This window comes from Podarcis melisellensis (genome assembly GCF_964234715.1).
Source record: "Podarcis melisellensis genome assembly, chromosome: 3".
Taxonomy (NCBI): domain Eukaryota; kingdom Metazoa; phylum Chordata; class Lepidosauria; order Squamata; family Lacertidae; genus Podarcis; species Podarcis melisellensis.
The window spans coordinates 92,053,127-92,072,011 of record NC_138530.1 but is presented as its reverse complement, the minus strand read 5'-3'; the positions used below and the strand labels follow the sequence as shown (position 1 = coordinate 92,072,011).

Sequence of the window (18,885 nt, the reverse complement as noted above, 5' to 3'; positions counted from 1 at the left end):
ACTTTGCTATTTATTGAGAAATCTAGTATCCATGTGTACTAATTTCTTTTCTTTCTTTTTTTTAAAAAAGGATGTGCTTCAGGGCATGTCTGTAGCAGCTCCTTTTTTGTGCAATCTGGCGCCGAAAAGAGCACATGCCGTTGGTTTGGCCTCTGCCTCATTCCAATGTCTCGCCAATTATTGTCTCTCGGTTGTTGCTCCATTTCCTGGTTTCTCTGTGTGAAATTTAGGACCTCATTAACTGGGTACTAACTTTCCTGTGATGGCCCTTGCATATGTTTGGACAAATGCCGCTCAGTGTGTCCCTCATCCTTGCCATTGTCCTTCCCATGTGCTTTCACCACTGCAGCTTTTTACCCGCTTTGGAATGCTGAATTTGCTTATATTAACCTTATTACCACTTCCTGCTTACTGTTTAGCGAAAGGTGATGCACAAATCTTCAGACAATATGATCCAGAATTTCCCTCGTAGCGACTGTCCACCCTTCTCTCTGGGTGACCAGAGTCAATAATAATAATAATAATAATAATAATAATAATAATACCCCACCCATCTGGCTGGGTTTCTATTCCCACATCACACACACTTCATTATTGGAGCCATTTTCCTTTAAAAATGCATATGCAAATATTCCCCTCTCGTTTGTTAATTTATTCCGCTGTGTTACATTGTAAGGGAAGAATGGGATTGTTTCTGAACTTGTACAGCATAGGCAGTTTTGCTGTCCGTACTTCTGCATCAATCCCTCACCCCTTTACACATTTGAATCAAAATACAGTGGTACCTCTGGATGCGAACGGGATCCGTTCCGGAGCCCCGTTCACATCCTGAAGTGAATGTAAGATGCGACTGTGACTGCGCATGCGTGGGTCGTGTTTCGCTGCTTCCGCGCATGCATGTGATGTCATTTTGAGCGTCTGCGCATGCGTGAGCGGCGAAACCCAGAAGTAATGCTCTCTGTTACTTCCGAGTTGCCACGGAGCGCAACCTGAAAATATTCATCCCGAAGCTACTTCAACCTGAGGTATGACTGTAATGAGAGATATGTAGATGCAACCGTGCATATTCAGTGGGGATTTATTAATTTTATCCTGGACCCACAGTTCCGAGAGGAATTTATTTCTTTAAAACACCTTGGCTATTGTCTTTTCTTTTCTTTTCTTTTCTTTTCTTTTCTTTTCTTTTCTTTTCTTTTCTTTTCAAAAGAGTATAATTTATTCCACCAGTTCATACATAACCTACGGCATATGATTTGATTAAAATAGTGCTGTTGTTTTTCCTCTTCCAGGTTTCTGCCAGGCTGGTAAAGATTTGAGATTAGCATCGGTTTCAAACGACCCAATTGAAGTGCCTTCAGGGTTTATACTGGTTGGCGCCAAGTCACCAAACTTACCGGATCACCTTTTAGTGTGTGCCGTAGATAAGAGATTTCTGCCTGATGACCAGGGGCGCAATGCCTTGCTAGGTAAGTGGCGGCTGTGATCACAGCATTGCTGTAAGTCAAGGACCCTGTGGCCCTCTAAGATTTTGTGGGTTTATTGACTGCCATCGTCCTTGACTACTGCCATGTTGACTGGAACTGATGGGAGTTGGAGATAAACCATTTCTGGAGGGCCAAGGTTTCCAGTTTCTGTTGTCAGGGAGAAATGACAAGATTAGCCCCATCTCATTTTGATTCCTGGTATTCGTCCTTGTTTTGGAACAATTTAACCTTCTGTGCAGGTGGCTGAGCTTAAGGAAAGGTACGGAGTGAACCTCTATTTTGCAGATGCCGCGTTACCTTTAATCCAGTCCAAGGTTACACTCATTGTCAGATCAGTTTGCATTTACAGTTGCTCAGGCGACACCTTGAATTACTAGGCCATTTATGGACATTTCCAATGACAGCTGTCTTTGATCTCATCTTGTGTTGATATACAACCTGTTCCTCTTCTCTTTTGAGATGTGGTTTGTGATAGCAACCCATTAGTGAAGCTGGCTGCACAGAAACAGAGGCTCCCTAGGGTTGTCATATTTCTAAAAGTGAAAATCTGGACACAAATGGTTTTTTTTCTGACATGGGTTTCCATATGCCTAGGTTTCCCTGAACATTTTAACCGATCCTTGGAAATTCTGTCCGGACACTGTTTTTGATGGACAAATCCAGGATATGCCTGGGAAATTCTGGACATATGGCAACATTACTCCCTGCTGCTTTCTCAGTCTCATCACCTTCTTTATGAGATATATATATATAGGTAAAGGGGACCCCTGACCATTAGGTCCAGTCGTGGCCACCTCTGGGGTTGCGGCGCTCATCTCGCTTTATTGGCCAAGGGAGCCAGCATACAGCTTCCGGGTCATGTGGCCAGCTTCTGGCGAACCAGAGCAGTGCACGGAAATGCTTACCTTCCAGCCGGAGCGGTACCTATTTATCTACTTGCACTCTGACGTGCTTTTGAACTGCTAGGTTGGCAGGAGGAGGAACTGAGCAACGGGGGCTCACCCCGTTCCAGGGATTCGAACCGCCAACCTTCTGATCGGCAAGTCCTAGGCCGTGTGGTTTATCTAAAACCCCTATCCGGCGGGTTGTAGTGGTTAGAGTATGGGTTAGGACCAGGGAAACTCAGGTTCAAATTCCCACTCACCCTCTCCCTGAGTAGTTCTACTGGGAGAGAGCCTCTGAGCTGTGGCTCCCTGAGGTCCAGTCCTAGCTCATGCCCCATAACTGCAATTCTAATTATAGTACCTTGAAAATATGGCAGACCTGTTTAGGGCCTTTGTGGCATAGATTGAATCTAGGGCTGTGTGCATGCCCTAAATTTAAAGCATATCCCCACACAAGAGAAAGAGTTATGGGAACTGGTTTGTTAAGTATGCTGGAAATCGTAGTTTCTCTGAGGCATAAGCTACAGTTTCCAGCCTTCTTTGGGGGCAGAATATATGCCTTAAAATGTGTGGTGTGTATGCAGCCTTGCTCTTGGACTTGAACTAGTTGTGAAGGGTGACTTTGGGTCAGCCTCTCGCTCTCTTTTACCCAACGTACTTTACTGATCTGTGAGGAGAAGAGACAGTGTTAATCTTACATAGGCTGCTCTAAGCAACTGGAAGGAAAAGTGAGATACACATGTGATGGATGGAAAGATGATTGTCTACTGTGCTAGAATTAGTGTGAGTGGGTTAGGCTCTTGGTACAAAGCAAACTCTAGGGAGGAAAAAAAGTGTGATGAGCGCTAAACAAGGCAATTAAATAACATTTCCCCAAGCTACTAGTTAGGCCTGGTGTTTAACTTTGAAGAAACTCTAATTACTTGGTGCTCTGTCACACACAGTTCTTGAGAGCTTCACATATGGTGTTCCGCACCATATTGAATTCTTATGTATTTGAGAGTAAATGCATTTGCTGTTAGGGTTGCTCCTAACAATATTGCCAGGCAACAAGGAGCTACAAAGCGATGCCAATAAAAATCAGAAGGATGCAATGTGAGCCCAGTATAAATAAATTTGGGATCTGAGTTTACAACCAGCTTTTTGAGAAGCGGTGGAGTATATAACTTCATCTGGCAATAATGTGTCTTGCCATGAGATCTTGCTGACTTTGATGGGTCACAGTACAATTGGCCTGCGACCGTAAAGGAATTAAAAGGGCTGTAAATTTGTGGTGCGTTGTCATTTTAAAGATACAAGCAGTAATGTTGAACCACTCAGCCCATTCATGGCTAGTGCTATTAACAGCCTAAGGTTCCTAAGGCTGTTAACACAGAGGAAGTAGTATATGTGTTAATTGCACGCTAAACCAGAAGAGGGGGGAAAAGTAGTAAGAAACATTTGGTAATAATAACGCTAAGCCTACAATCCTGTGCACACTCACTTGGGAGTAAGCTCCGTTGAACGCAGTGGTGTGTCTTCTAAGTCAACACACAAAAGGATCAGGTTTAGTAGTTATTTGCAATGCTTTTGTGTGCAGCTAACACGTTGGCTTATTGCCCTTCAAGTTATTTCTGTGTTCATTTCTAAACATTTAAAATTATGTTTCAGCACGAACTGAAGCAGAGGTTCCCCTTGTGCTGGCAGAATTTCTGGTGGCAAGTTTGTTGTGCTTTGCTTTCTGCTTTTAAAATGCATAACTCTGTCTAGTAGCAAATCTTCAAAGTCAGTTCTGTATAAAACATCTGAAGCTGCATCTTTACATGTTTCCTTGATAATGTGTACCTTCTTCATCAAGGTGCATATATAATATTTGTGGCTAGGATATTTCAGTTGTCCTTAGGGGACCAAGCAATGATGTTATGATGACACGAGCATTTCCTTGTGGCAGTCTGACCACACACAAGAGAACAATACCATATCAGATGCATAGCAGCAGGGATGGAACAGTCAGTCTATTTCCATCTGTGACATTTTCACATGTGCTCATCCATAACTCTGTTCCAGCTTATTTCTGCATCAATTTTACCTAATGGTCAGGGGTCCCCATTACCTTTACCTAAGAGTTATCATAATGAAAATTTGCATTTACATCTCCAATTCCTTTATCTCCCCCAGAGATATTTGATTTCTGGGAGAATTTTCATGTATTTGATCTAATAATCATATCAAAAAAATTAGGGAGAGCAAAAGCTGGCGGATGACTAAGTTTCAGCCCACATATCTTTCTGGGTAGTTCAGATCTCAGCAACTTGTGACTGAATTTTCAAAGCTCAACAACTTCAAGGATTCCTAATTTCTCTTGCTTCCTCTTGTTGCTGCAGACCACAGTGACATGCACTACATAAGGATGGTCACATGGGATATAATAATGCCTGTCTTGAGGGATGCATGCTCGTCTGTGTGAACTGACCCACATCTCAAATTGCTTGCACAACACAACAAGAAATGTCTGTATTATTGAAATCGGTGATGCACAGCATGGTGTACTTTGGTCTCTGTCACTCTCTGATTGTGTTGCTTTGGAATCTGGACAGTGGTGGACCTTGGCATCTCAGATTTCAGTGGTGCCCTGTGTGATGCCATAATCTAGTGGTGAATTTTGCCTTCCGTTGGATGTCATGGTTTTGGCACCTTCTGCAGCACCCCAGAAGCCCCGCGCCCAGTGCAACTGAATTGGTTGCACTCCCCTAGATGTGCCTTTGATCTGGATGGTAGGAATTCATTTCACGGTCCATCTAGCCTGCTAAAGCAGTGTGGAATAAGTGAAAGTGGATTAATAAACTGGGCCATGCTGCTTTAGAGTAGAGTAGAGTAGAGTAGAGTAGAGGAACAGAATCTGGTTGTTGGGTGGGATCCTTGTTTCCCTACTCTCATTCGGCCATTTTGACTGGTGGGCTTTGGTCTGCCCACCTCTCAATTGCCTGACATCACTACGATGGCAGATGACCCGTTTCCCTTTTGTAGCACCACAAGCTGCACTAAAAAGAAGAATCCAATCTCAGCCAGGTGGGGTTGGGATTGCCTGTGCTGTGGAGTACCCCAGGCGAAACTCCATAGCATAGGCAATCCCAGCTGGCTTGCCTCACTACCAGTTAGCTGATTGGCAGTGATAGCGAGCCTCCCTTGTCAATGCATAGTCGAGAGTGCACTTCAAGGCTCCCTGTTGTGCAATGGTAGCTGCGTCTTTACCTGTCTGCCACCTGATGTTGCAGATGACATCAAGTGTTTGTAGCTTGGGGGATCTGGCCTCGTGGGTCATATTGGGACCTATCCCAGGCCTGATTACGCCCACAGACCAGAATTTTCCCAACTCTGGCCTATAGATTAGGGCAGACTATAATATGCTTCCAGATGGGCACTTCATATAGAAAATAGGTTTTTTAGCTACTGCAAACAGATCGATTTATTAACAATGATTTTTCCTTAGGGAGGTTAAATCTTGATTAAATTGGGGTGGAGAGAGTGCCATTTTAATGCCGAGGACATTGTGCAGACTCTGCAAAGAAACTTGCATGCAAGAGCAGCACTAATCCTATAATAAACATCTACCTGGAAGCACCCAGAGTATTGATAACAATAAAAAATGCTGCTGAATTTTGGCATTTGAAGGAAGATGCTAGGAAGCAAACTGTTGCATACATCCTTTGTTCTCACAGCCACCTTTTTACATAATTTTACATAATTGACACTAAGAGACAATGAATTCTGCCCATTCCATGAATGATTTGGAATTGGAATGGAGATTTCAAAAATTCAAATTCTAAATGAAAAGCATTTTCTTGTGGAAGCCAAAACACCTGATATTTCCTAGCTGTCATTTTTGAAAGGAGGAAATGACAAGTATCAGACCCGACTTGAATGTCCAGTCATTCCACCCCTGCACTTTGGTGATAGTCATAGATAATAGAACCATAGAACCGTAGAGCTTGAAGAGACCCAAAGGGTCATCTAGTTGTGACCCCCTGGAATTCAGTGAAGTGGGAGATAAATGTAATCAAATCAATAAATGGGTGAGGAAATAAGTTCTGCAGATATTCAGAGATGCTCTTAAAAAACCCCCACAACCCTTTATACACCTCAGGGCAGAGCTCTTGCAGTGGAACAACTCAGCTCATTGACTCCTATATAGCCCCTAACAGGTACTGCTGGGCCAACTCAGGAGTTACCTGGATTCTCTTTAAGACACCCTCAAGCTGGAATAGGCTTGGTAAGCTTGGCTTCAGATCAACCCTGCCTGCAAATAAGCTCAATATTTTTAAATTGATGGAATGAAATTTTATTTATCTACTTTGGTATGGCTCTCTTGCGCTCTCTCTCGCGCTCTCTCTCTCTCCATCCATTTGTTTTCATAAAGCAGGGGACCCAGCTTCTTCCTTAATCTCGTATGATAACCTTGAAGGAATCTGTCCACAAAAGGGAAATGCACCCCATCCCAAAGTGTCTTAAATGGTTTCCTGAGCATTTCTGAGCTGGCTCCGCCACTGTCTGTGGAGATGCCCACAGGGCATATATAGGCTCGGAAGGAAACATATCTGTGTATTTAGTAATTTCCTGAGTAGCCTCTTTGACTTCTGTTTCATATTCATGTCAAGCTAGTGAAATGCCTGTGGGGCATAAATCAAGTCCGTTTATTGATTTTGGTTAGAAGGTTGCTTTGGTGGTTCCAGCTTGCTGCCTCCATGACTTACTTGCGTTGGTCATATTGGAGGTTTCTTCTTCTTCTTTTTTTTTTTTAAAAAACACACCATTCTGTCTAGCCTTCTTATGCAAAATATTGGCACCTTCTCCCTGCGAGGTGCAAGTATTCTAGCTATTAAGTGGTCTTTGTTTATCAGTGTGAGAGAACTTCCTCTCAGAAGCTTTTCACGGTACTTTTAGGAAACACATGTCCTATGTATCTCAAAATCAGTGCCATACATTAAGACAGAAAATATTGCCGCTCTCTGCATGAGGCGTTGAGACCCCTTTCCTGTTTGTTTTGTTGCCTTTCACTTTAACAGCCTCCCAAGCTTTTTGCAACAATAACGTTCATAAACATCTAAATCTTGCAAACCTATTAATACAGTTCTTTCGAATGAAAGAAAGGCAAGGGCCAACAAGGGATAATATTTTTCAGTAATGGCCGACCAAAATTAGAAATTAAAACAGGGATGGGTAACCTGTGGCCCTCCATATGTTGTTGGATTTCACCTTCCATCATGCCTAACCAGCATGACCAATGGTCAGGGATGGTGGGAGTTGTAGTCCAACAACATCCCGGAGGATCACGGGTTCGCCACTCAGTGTTAGAATAATGAAAAGTCTTGATGAAAACAGTGGTTTCTTAACCTAGTGGGTACATCCTTATCTTGCCAAGAGAAAATTCTGTGGAGTCGGTTGCAGCGTCCTGTGGCACTTTAAATATCATAGGTGCCACCTGAGGATTACATTTTATGTATCTGATGAAGTGAGTGCCCATTCACAAAGGTTTATGCTGTAGTAAACTTCTTAGTCTTTAAGGTGCCATAAGACTGCTTGTTGTTGTTTCTCCAGGGACGGTGTTCTATAAACTGGGCACCCTCCTCCTGCCATTGTTTCCCTTCCCTTCTCCTCCAGAAGGCCTCCTTATTTTTCCCTTTTTTTACTTCTACTCTCTTGAGGAAAGTCCTGACGTATAAACAGCGCAGCTCTTGTCTCTTATCATCTTCCTCCCTTTTGCCAGAGAGCTGCGTTTGCATGATTTATCTCCAAGCTCACTTGTAGGAAGGCTTGGTAAAATTCTCCGGGGGGAAATGAAGAACCAGGGTGGGAAAATATCAAGGATTCATTCTCTCTTCCTGCTAGAAGAGCATTAGGGCCTTTTTGCCTGCCATGCAGAACCAAGCACTTTCCTAGTACAGTATTCCAAGGGTGCCCCTATATGCTATCTAAGGAGAAACAGGAATGTGCCTCCCCCCTTCTGCCCCCTGCCACCTCACCACTTCTGCAGCTGCCAGAAGGACCCCCCTCTTGCTGAAACTTGGCAACGCATGGTGTTTCTCTTCATCTTCCCCATCCCTAGGGAATATGGGATAGTACTTGGTTCTGCGTGGCAAGCTGAAAACTTATAACACTCTTTTGGCGGGAAAAGAGAATCCTCAATTTCCCCCACCCTGCTTCTTGATTGAGAGTGGGGGCAGCATTCTGCAAGGCTGTTCTGTTTGTCTTCTTTGCCGCCGAGGCTACAGATCAAATCCCCATTAAAGGTACAGCAACTGGAATGACCATCCCATCCCATACCCTCCCAACCTTCCTCCCATGAAAATAGGGACATCCTATTCAATAATATCCTGCCAACCTAGCAGTTCGAAAGCACGTCAAAGTGCAAGTAGATAAATAGGTACCGCTCCAGCGGGAAGGTAAACAGCGTTTCCATGTGCTGCTCTGGTTCGCCAGAAGTGGCTTTGTCGTGCTGGCCACATGACCCGGAAGCTGTCTGTAGACAAACACTGGCTCCCTCGGTCTATAGAGTGAGATGAGCACACAACCCCAGTTGGTCACAACTGGACCTAATGGTCAGGGGTCCCTTTACTTTTACCTTTATTCAGTAATAATAATTAATAATAATAATACCCTGTCCATCTGACTAGGTTGCCGCAGCTATTCCGAGCAGCTTCCAATATATATAAATGCATAATAAAACATTAAACATTTTAAAACTTCCCTATACTGTACAAGGCTGCCTTCAGATGTCTTCTAAAAGTTGTAATTTACTTATCTCCTTGGCTCGGGGGTCCCATAACTCCATACCCACCTCCAGCACTTCTCTGATGAAAATAGGCACATCCTAAGGAAAAGCGGGGCATTCTAGGATCAAATCAGAAACCGGGAAGGCTTCTGTAAATCCAGGACAGTCCCTGGAAAATAGGGACACTTGGAGGGTCTGCCATGTTAAGATTCAATACCCAGAAAACGGCTAAAATCACACACATCTTTGTAATGTCCAGAAGCCGGGGCAACTATGAAATGTGGTCCTTCCATTTTGAATGTCTATGGCCATTAAGAATATAAGAGGAACCCTGCTAGATCAAACCAAAGGCCTATAGAGTCCAGCGCTATTTCCCCCCACAGTGACTAAAAATAGATGCCCCTAAAAATCCTATAAGTAGGAGATGAGGGCAACTGCCCTCTCCTGCTGTTATTTCTAGCAACTAGTACATGCTCTGTCTGGTCCTGGAGCCAACATCTGGCCATTGTGACTGGTAGGCATTGATAGTCTTATCCTCCACGAATTTGTCTCGTTGTTGTGTAGGTTGATGGCCATCACCACATCCTGGCATTATATCTTCAGACGTTTATAAAGCCTGAACAGGGAAATGGGACATTGGAAGCTGACATAGAGGGACCAGATGTAAAATAGAGGGCTCAGTTGTTCTCCCTCCCCGTAGTTCTCCCTGCCCCCCACCTGCCCTTGGCCTCCTCCTCCAAATGTCACAGCACCCAAGAGGGATGCTAGTCTCTCAGATGAGGTCTGGTGGAGTCAGCCAAATGTAATTAACATAGACCACTGAACACTCATCAGATTGTAACAGCCTTCGGTCACTCTTGATGCTGGCTGGTTTTGAACTGATGACCTAGAGGTGAAAGGGCTTTATCTGTCAGACTACAAATATTGATCTCTAGCCATCTTGCAGGCTCAGCCTTGTGACATAGATAAATTGGAACGCATACTGGATAGCTCAGCTCTCCTGACCTTTGCCATATCTACAATGTATATGGAAAATCTGCTTTATTTAGCTTGCTTACAGAATGAGCAGCCCTCTCCTATTATGTGCTAGGTCCAGATGTTTGTGTATAACCGAGGCATTACATACAATGAGCATCCCATTTATTGAGTTGCTGGTAAGATTAGTGTTGTGTTTTGACCCCTGTGCATACTGTAATATCATAGTATAGCAAGGCTGCCCCAAACTCACCCATGAAAATATTTCAAGGTGAAAGGGTGCGTTTCACAACCCCCTGCTTACACATACTGTTCACTGCTTGTTACCCCCTGATATACAGATTCAGTGCAAGTTTATTTGAAAACCAGAGGTTTCTACGTCAGACAATCCTATTATTATTATTATTATTATTATTATTATTATTATTATTATTATTATTATTAAATGTATATACCACTCTTCATCCATAGATCTCAGGCTCACAACATAACATTCACAACATTAAATTGCTATCATGATTGATAGTCATTGATAGTCAGCAACACAATGACATCGGATGATGCCAGATCCGAGTGAGGAGAGAAAGCATGACGCTTACTCCGAATAGGTTTCCTGACTATACTATGTAGTCAATCAGATTTGGCTATAGGGTGATGTCACAAAACCCAATCAGATTCTATGTTGTGTTTCCTGCACTTACTTTGAATGCAGGCCTCCCCAAACAATTGCCAAACTAAGGAGGGTATGTGTGTTTCATTAGGGTGATGTTTTTCATGAAATGTGCTTCCCTACCTGACTTCGACTCAGTCCTGAATAAGATGCCTACAAAATAGAGGCAATGTTTGGAATTTGAAATATGGCTGCAGATGTCTGAAAAGCCTAATCCTAGTGGAAGCATAGGACAAGTACCCTGAAAGTTGAAGCGGCTAGAAATCAACGGGAGAACAAATTTTCCCCAAGTTGCTCACATGCTAAAAGGGTCCTGTGAATAGGTCTTTAATTGTTCTGGTCACTACTGTTAAAAACTAAAATGTGTAACCAAGTTTTGTAGCCATCCCATGACATCAATTTGTCATTCTTTCCCATTTCCACCACTCTATTGATTGGTCTGTCTGGCATTCTTAACAAAGAGAAATGGGATTTCCATCCCTCTCCAAGATGTCATTAAAACTACAAATTAAAGAGATTGGGGAGTTATTAAATGCAGGCATTTATTTAGAAACAGTTGACACCCTTGCAACATTTATGTGTCTTTTTGTATGTGTGTGTGCGCGCGCGAGGAAAAAATAAATAAATGCCCAACAGCCACGCCAAACAACTTGGAAGTGCATTATCTGTACTATGTTGCTTATCTCTCTCCCATCTTTGTGTATGTTTATTTCATCAGGTTTCTCTGGCAATTGTATCGGCTGCGGCAAGAAAGGCTTCTGCTACTTTACTGAGTTTTCCATTCACATCAATCTTAAGCTGACCACTCAGCCCAAGAAACAGAAACACTTAAAGTATTATCTGGTGAGGAATGCACAGGGAACTCTTACCAAAGGATCTGCAATCTGCTGGAAGGGGGCAGGTGAGATAATGAACCTGTCCCGTTGGAGCTCTGGAATTCCTCCAGAGGTTTAGATATGTAACTCCTTAGAAATAAATCTGAATCAATGAAAATTCTTTAAAAGCCCAATAAAAATACTTAAAAGAAATGTACGCATTTACTCTGAACCAACTAGCCTGATAAACCTAACCAGCCCCTTGGTTTATGGGGCAGGGAGTGGAAGCCATTGTGCTTCCATATGCCTGCAGTAGAATGTGTCCATATGCACGGGTGAGTTTTTCAATCTTCCTCCCTTTTATTTATGAGAAGGAAGGATTGGGCAAATCAGACTGACAAGCCCACTCACTTAGGCACTTAGGCAAATGCCTAAATCAGGTCACTGTGGTTGGATTTTGATGTTGGCAGTGCAGGTTCCAGTGTTTGTGCTGCTGCAAATCTCATGTCCAATTTGCACTTTTTGGGGTGAGCAAATCTGCTGTTTGTATATTTACTAGCTGCCTTGTGCCTGGCATTGCTCAGGAATTCCAAGAAACTGAAAATTCAGTCGAGTTTCGAAAGGTGCAGTCTGCCATCTTGATTCAAAATGGTGTTCAATTTTATCCCAGCATAAACGAAAAAGTCTGCTCCCTGACCTTAAGAACTATCATGCAGCATTTGGTTAGAATATTAACAGATGTCCAAAGGCAGAGTGAACAAACAGCTTCTCGAAATATGCTGTAGATTCGTGCTTACAGTGGCAAACATTGCAGGAAATGAGACAGAGATACATGTGTGGCAACCCATAGGGACATGTTGTACAAGCACATCAAGGGGCAGCTATTGCACTGTGGTACACACCTGCTGTCAATTTCCAGATGCGCATATTTATTTTATGCTTTGTAGAGTTTACAACTGCAAGCAGTATCCAACAATTGTTCTACTCGCTGTTAGCCTATTAAACTTAATGGGCATGAAAAAATTAGATCCATTTATTTTAGTGGGATCATTCTGAGTAAAACCTTGTTAGATACAACCCAGATGTTCATACGTAAGAAATATGAATTGACCTTTGTTGGCTCACTGAATTGTCATGGAGCTAAAATGTTGCTTTGAACTCTTTGGGCAAAAGTGAAATACATACAAACGACCAGATTGATGTAAATATCAATTATCAGATATGAACAAAAATTGTCATCCCCCCCCTTTGAACTAATAATATATGTGAATCTGCCTTGTGCTAAAAGTTCAACTTTTGTAAAAGGTTTACAGATTTAAAGTGAGTAGTTCTCACTGAATAAGCAGCATCTTGTTTGTTTTTTGCTTTGATAGAGTTCAGAAGCCGGCTGCCCTCATCCAGCACTTTTTCCAACCTGTTGTTCCAACCTCCAGAGAATACAGGCTCCTCAGCACCTGTCATGAACGAGCCACTTATAGCCGCACATCCCATAGTTCAACCAGGGATGCAACAGATGGGTAACTGAATCTTCTCTAGCATGTCGCAGTCTCCCATTTTCTTTCCATGCATGCAAGAACCATTTGGATTGGTCTGTCCCAGCTTGGTGCCCTCCAGATATTTTAGAAGGCTGAAGGGAGTTGTAGCCCAGAACATCTGGGGGGACCAGTTTGGGGAAGACTGGCTTGGATAGCTGCTAGTGGAGATACAACAAGATGTCTTTGTGGATTGCAATCAGCTGCCATTCTATGTGTGAGCATGAGCAGCATGGTGGAGTTCAGTTATATGTGGTACATATGCTGCCTTGAGAAAGCCTCTTTCTGTGTGGGCAAGCCCTAAAATATACTCACTGTGAGATAATGTAGAATGGGCTGGTGGCTTGTGACTGCCTTTTTGGCTATGTTAGAAAGCAACTGAAGTTCCTCTTGTTGCTGGAGCCATTTCTGTTGACGAGAGCATGAAGACCTTTTCTGGATAATATCCATTAGGTTTTTTAAAAACCGAATTAGCATTTCAAGACGGCATTCCAGGGCATGATTACTTGGGAGCAAATCACTTGAATCCAACGAGTAGACAAATGCAAGATTGCAGGATGCTTGTCAGTGTTCAGTCCTCGGCATTCTTTTCCAGCACAGAACTGTTAAGGCAAGTAAGGGCTTGCTCTGTTGGATTATTGAAAGCCATGCATTTTTACCTGGATGAAGAAAGCCCCTCTAAAATTACTCTTTCTCATTGACCTAGCGCCTGACCACCTGCCAACAACAGCAAGCCTCCCAGTTTACAATGGCAAAGACTCTCCCCAGCAACACTCGATGAAAAGCAATGTCTCTTCCATGACGAGACCAACAGTATTAGGTACCTTTGCTTATGCATTTAATATATTCCCACCCCACCCTTTAGGGCAAGCCCTCACAAGGCAGTTTAACAATAAACACGTTAAAAACAAAATGGTTGAATAAATATAATAAAATGTGAGATTTAAAACACATACAGGGCCCAACACTAAGATCAATTAAAAAACTTGGTGGTGTAAAACGAATCTTTGGGAACTACTTAAAGGCAAGGTGGTGTTTGTTCTCAAGGGAGAAACACGGCAACACTGCAACGGCCCTGTCCCTGGTACTGATTTGTCCATAGAATTGCTTCGTACCTTAACAGCAGGTAAAACACCTGCATGGCCTATGCCTATGGCGCTATGGGTGGCCTTTTACACTGCACATATGAGCCTCATCTGAGCTTGGTCTTGAGCCTCTTTGTAATATATGCAGGGATATAGTTTGTGGCTGGGCAGTGTTTACCTGGAGAACTGATTCCAGAAGGTGCTTCTTGAAGACTACTGCTCAGCTCCATGTCATTTGTGGTGTGGCACATTCCTAAGGGCTAAATTTGTTTCTGGGCAATCTTCAGGGGCCACATTCTCTGGGTGGAACCAGAGACCAGAGCAATGGATGTTCCTCACTGTTGGAAAGCTGGCCTTGGAGAGGCTTGCTTAGCCCCTAATCTGATGTCTTTTCAACACCAGGCAAAGACCTTTCACTTGCAGCTATCATTTTATTGTTTGATGTACTTTGTACAATTCCCTCCTTTATTGTTTATTTTGTTGTAAAAGTCTTACAAAGCACACAAATATAGACATTCTTGCACTATCAGTTGATTGGAGGACTAAATGTATACAAAACTTATTTTAAAAATAATGTACAGTTTCTTCTAGGCATCAGGAAAAGCAACTATGCCACTTGGCCACCAGACATTCCTAATATCTTTATTACATAGCTGGTTAATAAACTTCATTTACCTTCTTCATATTGTTCTCTATTCTTTAACATTGCTGTTACATTCAGTTTTTCCTAAGTATTTCTAACTTATTTGGTTGGTGGGTGTTCATTGAACCTCTAACACAGAGTTTCCCAAACTCGGGTCTCCAGCTGTTTTTGGACTACAGTTCCCATCATCCTTGATCACTGGTCCTGCTAGCTAGGGATGGTGGGAGTTGTAGTCAAAAAACAACAACAACAAAAACCAGCTGGAGACCCAAGTTTGGGAAACCCCGCTCTAGCAACATGAAAGTTTTGCTCTTTTATTGTGACATGCTCTGGAAATACTTCTACTGAAGGGCGGTGTATGAGTCCTTTAAAATAAAATGCAGTTCTTTGATCTCATGATGTGCATTAATTCAGCAAGAAATATTACAGTGGGGATTTCAGCCACTGTCCCTACTGTTATAATGCCACCTGAAATAATAGATATATTTTGCAACCATTATTTGTACGGCAGCCCCATTGAAACAGATGAGACTTAATTTCTAAATAGATGGCTGAATCTTTCTGAAATGGATTGCGCTCCCTGCTCTGAGAATTATTTTAAATCAGTACATGTGCCAGTTCTGAACAAACTTAACAAGGACACAATTTAATGTTCTGGGCTGCCGGAATTAAATCTAGCACTTTCGGTGAAGAGGAACACTTCTCGTGCTGTAACTGTTCCACGAACATAGTACACAGTGCCAGGAATCAAAGTCTCCTATTTATAGAACAGGTACAGGACAATAAACATTAGTGCAATCTTTACTAGACAGCTCTGGCAAGCTGCTTCATTTCTTCATCTGCTTAGCCAGGGGTTAACTTTGCTTTGTGGACAGAACCAAATCACTTGCTCATTTGGGTAATTGATTTCAGTCCTTTTTAAAAAGAAGATAGCTATCAAATTTGCTTACATACATCAACTAGAGACCCTGACAGGGGATTTACAGTACTCGTGTTTGATTGACCCTGGGGTTTTTCCCTGTGGGTTTGCTAGAGAAAGATAAATGAATGGCTGAAAGTGTTTGTGCTGCCATCGTGTGGTAGAATTTTAATATAAATAAAAGAGCCCCCCCCCCAATGTTTAGCATAAGGTTCTAAACCTGCATTCGTTAAAGGCCAAACTAGTCATGGAAGATTTTTTGGTTTTGCTCGAGTTTTAACAGCTGCATGTGACTTCTTTGAAGATTGGAGAACAGGTGTTTCACCACTTCTGCAACCTAAATACAGTGGTACCTCAGGTTACAGACCCTTCAGGTTACAAACTCCGCTAACCTAAAAATAGTACCTCGGGTTAAGAACTTTGCTTCAGGATGAGAACAGAAATCATGTGGCGGTGACGTGGCAGCAGCAGGAGACCCCAGTAGCTACCACCCCAGTGGTACCTCAGGTTAAGAACAGTTTCAGGTTAAGAACGGAGCTCCAGAACGAATTAAGTTCTTAACCCGAGGCACCACTGTAGTCCCCTGCCTTGAGGATAGTCCGGGGAGGACATAACAGTTACCTGCAATGCAATGGGAACAGGGAAACTCAAAACCCAGTGATAGCACATTATACTTTATTGCAAAAATGTAGCCTCATGCTGTTGTGGCGGCTGAAGGAGGAGTTATTTCAGAAAGTATTCTGGTATATCATAATTATTATGATATATTTATTTACATTTCACCTTTTTCTCTGAGGGGACTCAAGGCATCTTACAGATAAAAACAAGAACTGCTAAAACATAGTAAGTCAGTCATTAAAATGCAATTAAACATTAAATATTTATACATATATATGCTTAATATATTCCAATAATTATACTAGAAACAGCACGGTGCCAGCCCTTTAATTAAAAGCAGCCTGTTCCCAAAGGCCTGTTGAAATAGGAAAGTCTTTGCCTGGCAGAGGAAGGACAACCAGGAGGGAGCCTCCTGCTCTAGGGAGGGAGTTCCAGAGTCTGGGAGCAGCCACCGAGAAGGCCCTCTTCCATGTCCACATCAAACGTGTGTGTGAGGATGGTGAGACAGAGAAAGGGGCCTCCTTCAAAGATCTCAAAACCCAGGCAGATTTGTATGAGGGAAAATGGTAGTTCAGACAGCTTGGACCTAAGCCATGCTTTACTCAAATAGCCATCAAATAAGGTTGAATATTCACAATGTAAGCCATTCCCTTGCCCAAGAGGTAAGACAGGTTATATGAGTGTGCAGCAGACACCTGATCTTAAAATAATTGTGTTGCTATCTGGTGCAGCATTTGGTGTACTGTGTTTCTTTTTCAAATGCTACTGTCCTCACTTTGAAGGCAGAAACTGACAGTATAAACAATGGAGGTCTGCCAGTGAAAATGGTAGATCCAGGTCTTGTTCTCCTTCATATTGTCTATGATACTGTTTAATATCATTGTGCATTCTTTGTAACCAGTAGCAGGCAGTGTGGAGGCGGCGAGGGGGGGGGAGGTGTTTACCTGCCCTCCTGGCAGGGGAGTTGCTGCTGTTTTCCTTGAAAGAAGAGGAGTGAGGTGGCAGGGAAGGTGGTGTGGTGAAAATGCACTGGCAGGAGCAACAGATTGTCTTGGCTGATGAGTTTGCACCAAACTAACCACCCTGCCGCCGCCTTCCTCTCCTCCTCCCTCCCAATAAACAGCAGGGACTCACCCGCTGGGAGGTCAGGTAAGCATCTCCATCCTCTATTGTTTGTATCTTCTAGTACTTCTCTAGGAGTTGCTGTGCATCTATGCTCTTCTCTGCTGTTATTTGCTAGTGATGCAATGTGCCATTTCTAACTTGAAAATCTGCTTCATGGTTTGTTGAATGAACTTGGTTGAGTACTATTGATATTGGCTGGGGTTTTCTTTTTTGGATGTGTTTAGTTTTTGCATACTGCCTTGGGCCTGTGCAGAGCGATTTTAAAAAAATATATAAAGAATCTATTTCTGTGTTCAGGCATGTGCTTTTCCCGAAAGATGTGTGTCCTTTTAAAATAGTAGTTTCTGTCTTGTTCATGTTATCTAGGCACTTTAGCAAACCCAGGGCCTCCTAAAAAACGCCACAAAGGATGGTCACCTGAGTCTCCATCATCCAATGAAGCCTGGAATTTGCAGCCCAATCCACCACTCACAACTAGAAGCAAAAATGGTAAGTGAGGATGATGATGATGATGATGATTTAAATGCCTCTGGGCGCATGTCTGCTTGTAAATTAGCAGACCTAAGAACTCTGACAGCTGCTATATTAAGTTGTTGGGTTGGGAAGGATAGCATTGACAGGAGCAATCGGTGCTTAAGTTTTATTTTTGGCTGTGACTGGGTTTGAAAGTGGAAGTGGATTGTTGCCCTTCCCCCTTCATCCAGCACATTTTAACAGGCATCTATGCTGCAGTCATTTATTTCTGGTTAAACTCTCTAAATTGATTCATAGATGGAGGAGGAGGAGCAGGAGGAGGAGGGCTGTCCTGCTTACCTCACACTGCCGTGGCAGGACCAGTGTCTTCTCCAATGGTGGCCTCCGGAGAGCCAGTTTCAGTTCCTGATAACTTGCTTAAAATATTTAAAGCAAAGCCCGTCATATTTAAAGGTAACATGTCACATAGTGCATACAATAAGCACTTCAAAACAAGTGTGGCCTACTTCTTTCTTTTTAAAAAAACCCTAAACTATTAAGACACTCAGTTATCTTGCCCTGGCATCTAAAAAATTGTACTTTGTTTCACAGGGCATGGAAATTTCCCTTACCTTTGCGGGAACCTTAGTGATGTCGTAGTGAGTCCTCTTTTGTATACGTGTTACAAGAACGCGCAGTCTCTCTCTAGGGCTTATGAACAATATGGTGCCTCCACAATGCAGCCAATTTCAGAGGAGATGCAGCTCTTACTCACAGTCTATTACCTCGTTCAACTTGGTGAGTTTTCCTCCTTCAAATGAGAGCAAATATTTTCATATGAATAGGCAGATCTACAAACGGTAATTGAAAAAGACATTGAGGAAGGCACTCAAAGTAAGGTCCTTTCAGATGTGCAAGCTTGCCAAATGGAACA

The 18,885-nt window shown here is 42.8% G+C and overlaps 1 protein-coding gene across 5 annotated transcripts in view; it reads left to right on the top strand.

The window, feature by feature from the left end:
• The window catches only part of GREB1 (growth regulating estrogen receptor binding 1), an 89,314-nt gene that overhangs the window by 38,399 nt on the left and 32,030 nt on the right, over positions 1-18,885 (top strand). For all 5 annotated transcript variants that reach the window (XM_081905920.1, XM_081905918.1, XM_081905917.1 and 2 more), the window contains 7 exons: positions 1,290-1,466; positions 11,480-11,662; positions 12,950-13,093; positions 13,815-13,928; positions 17,865-17,987; positions 18,270-18,425; positions 18,564-18,749. In XM_081905920.1, coding sequence (XP_081762046.1) covers positions 1,290-1,466; positions 11,480-11,662; positions 12,950-13,093; positions 13,815-13,928; positions 17,865-17,987; positions 18,270-18,425; positions 18,564-18,749 — 1,083 coding nt within the window. The remainder of the gene's footprint in view (positions 1-1,289; positions 1,467-11,479; positions 11,663-12,949; positions 13,094-13,814; positions 13,929-17,864; positions 17,988-18,269; positions 18,426-18,563; positions 18,750-18,885) is intronic.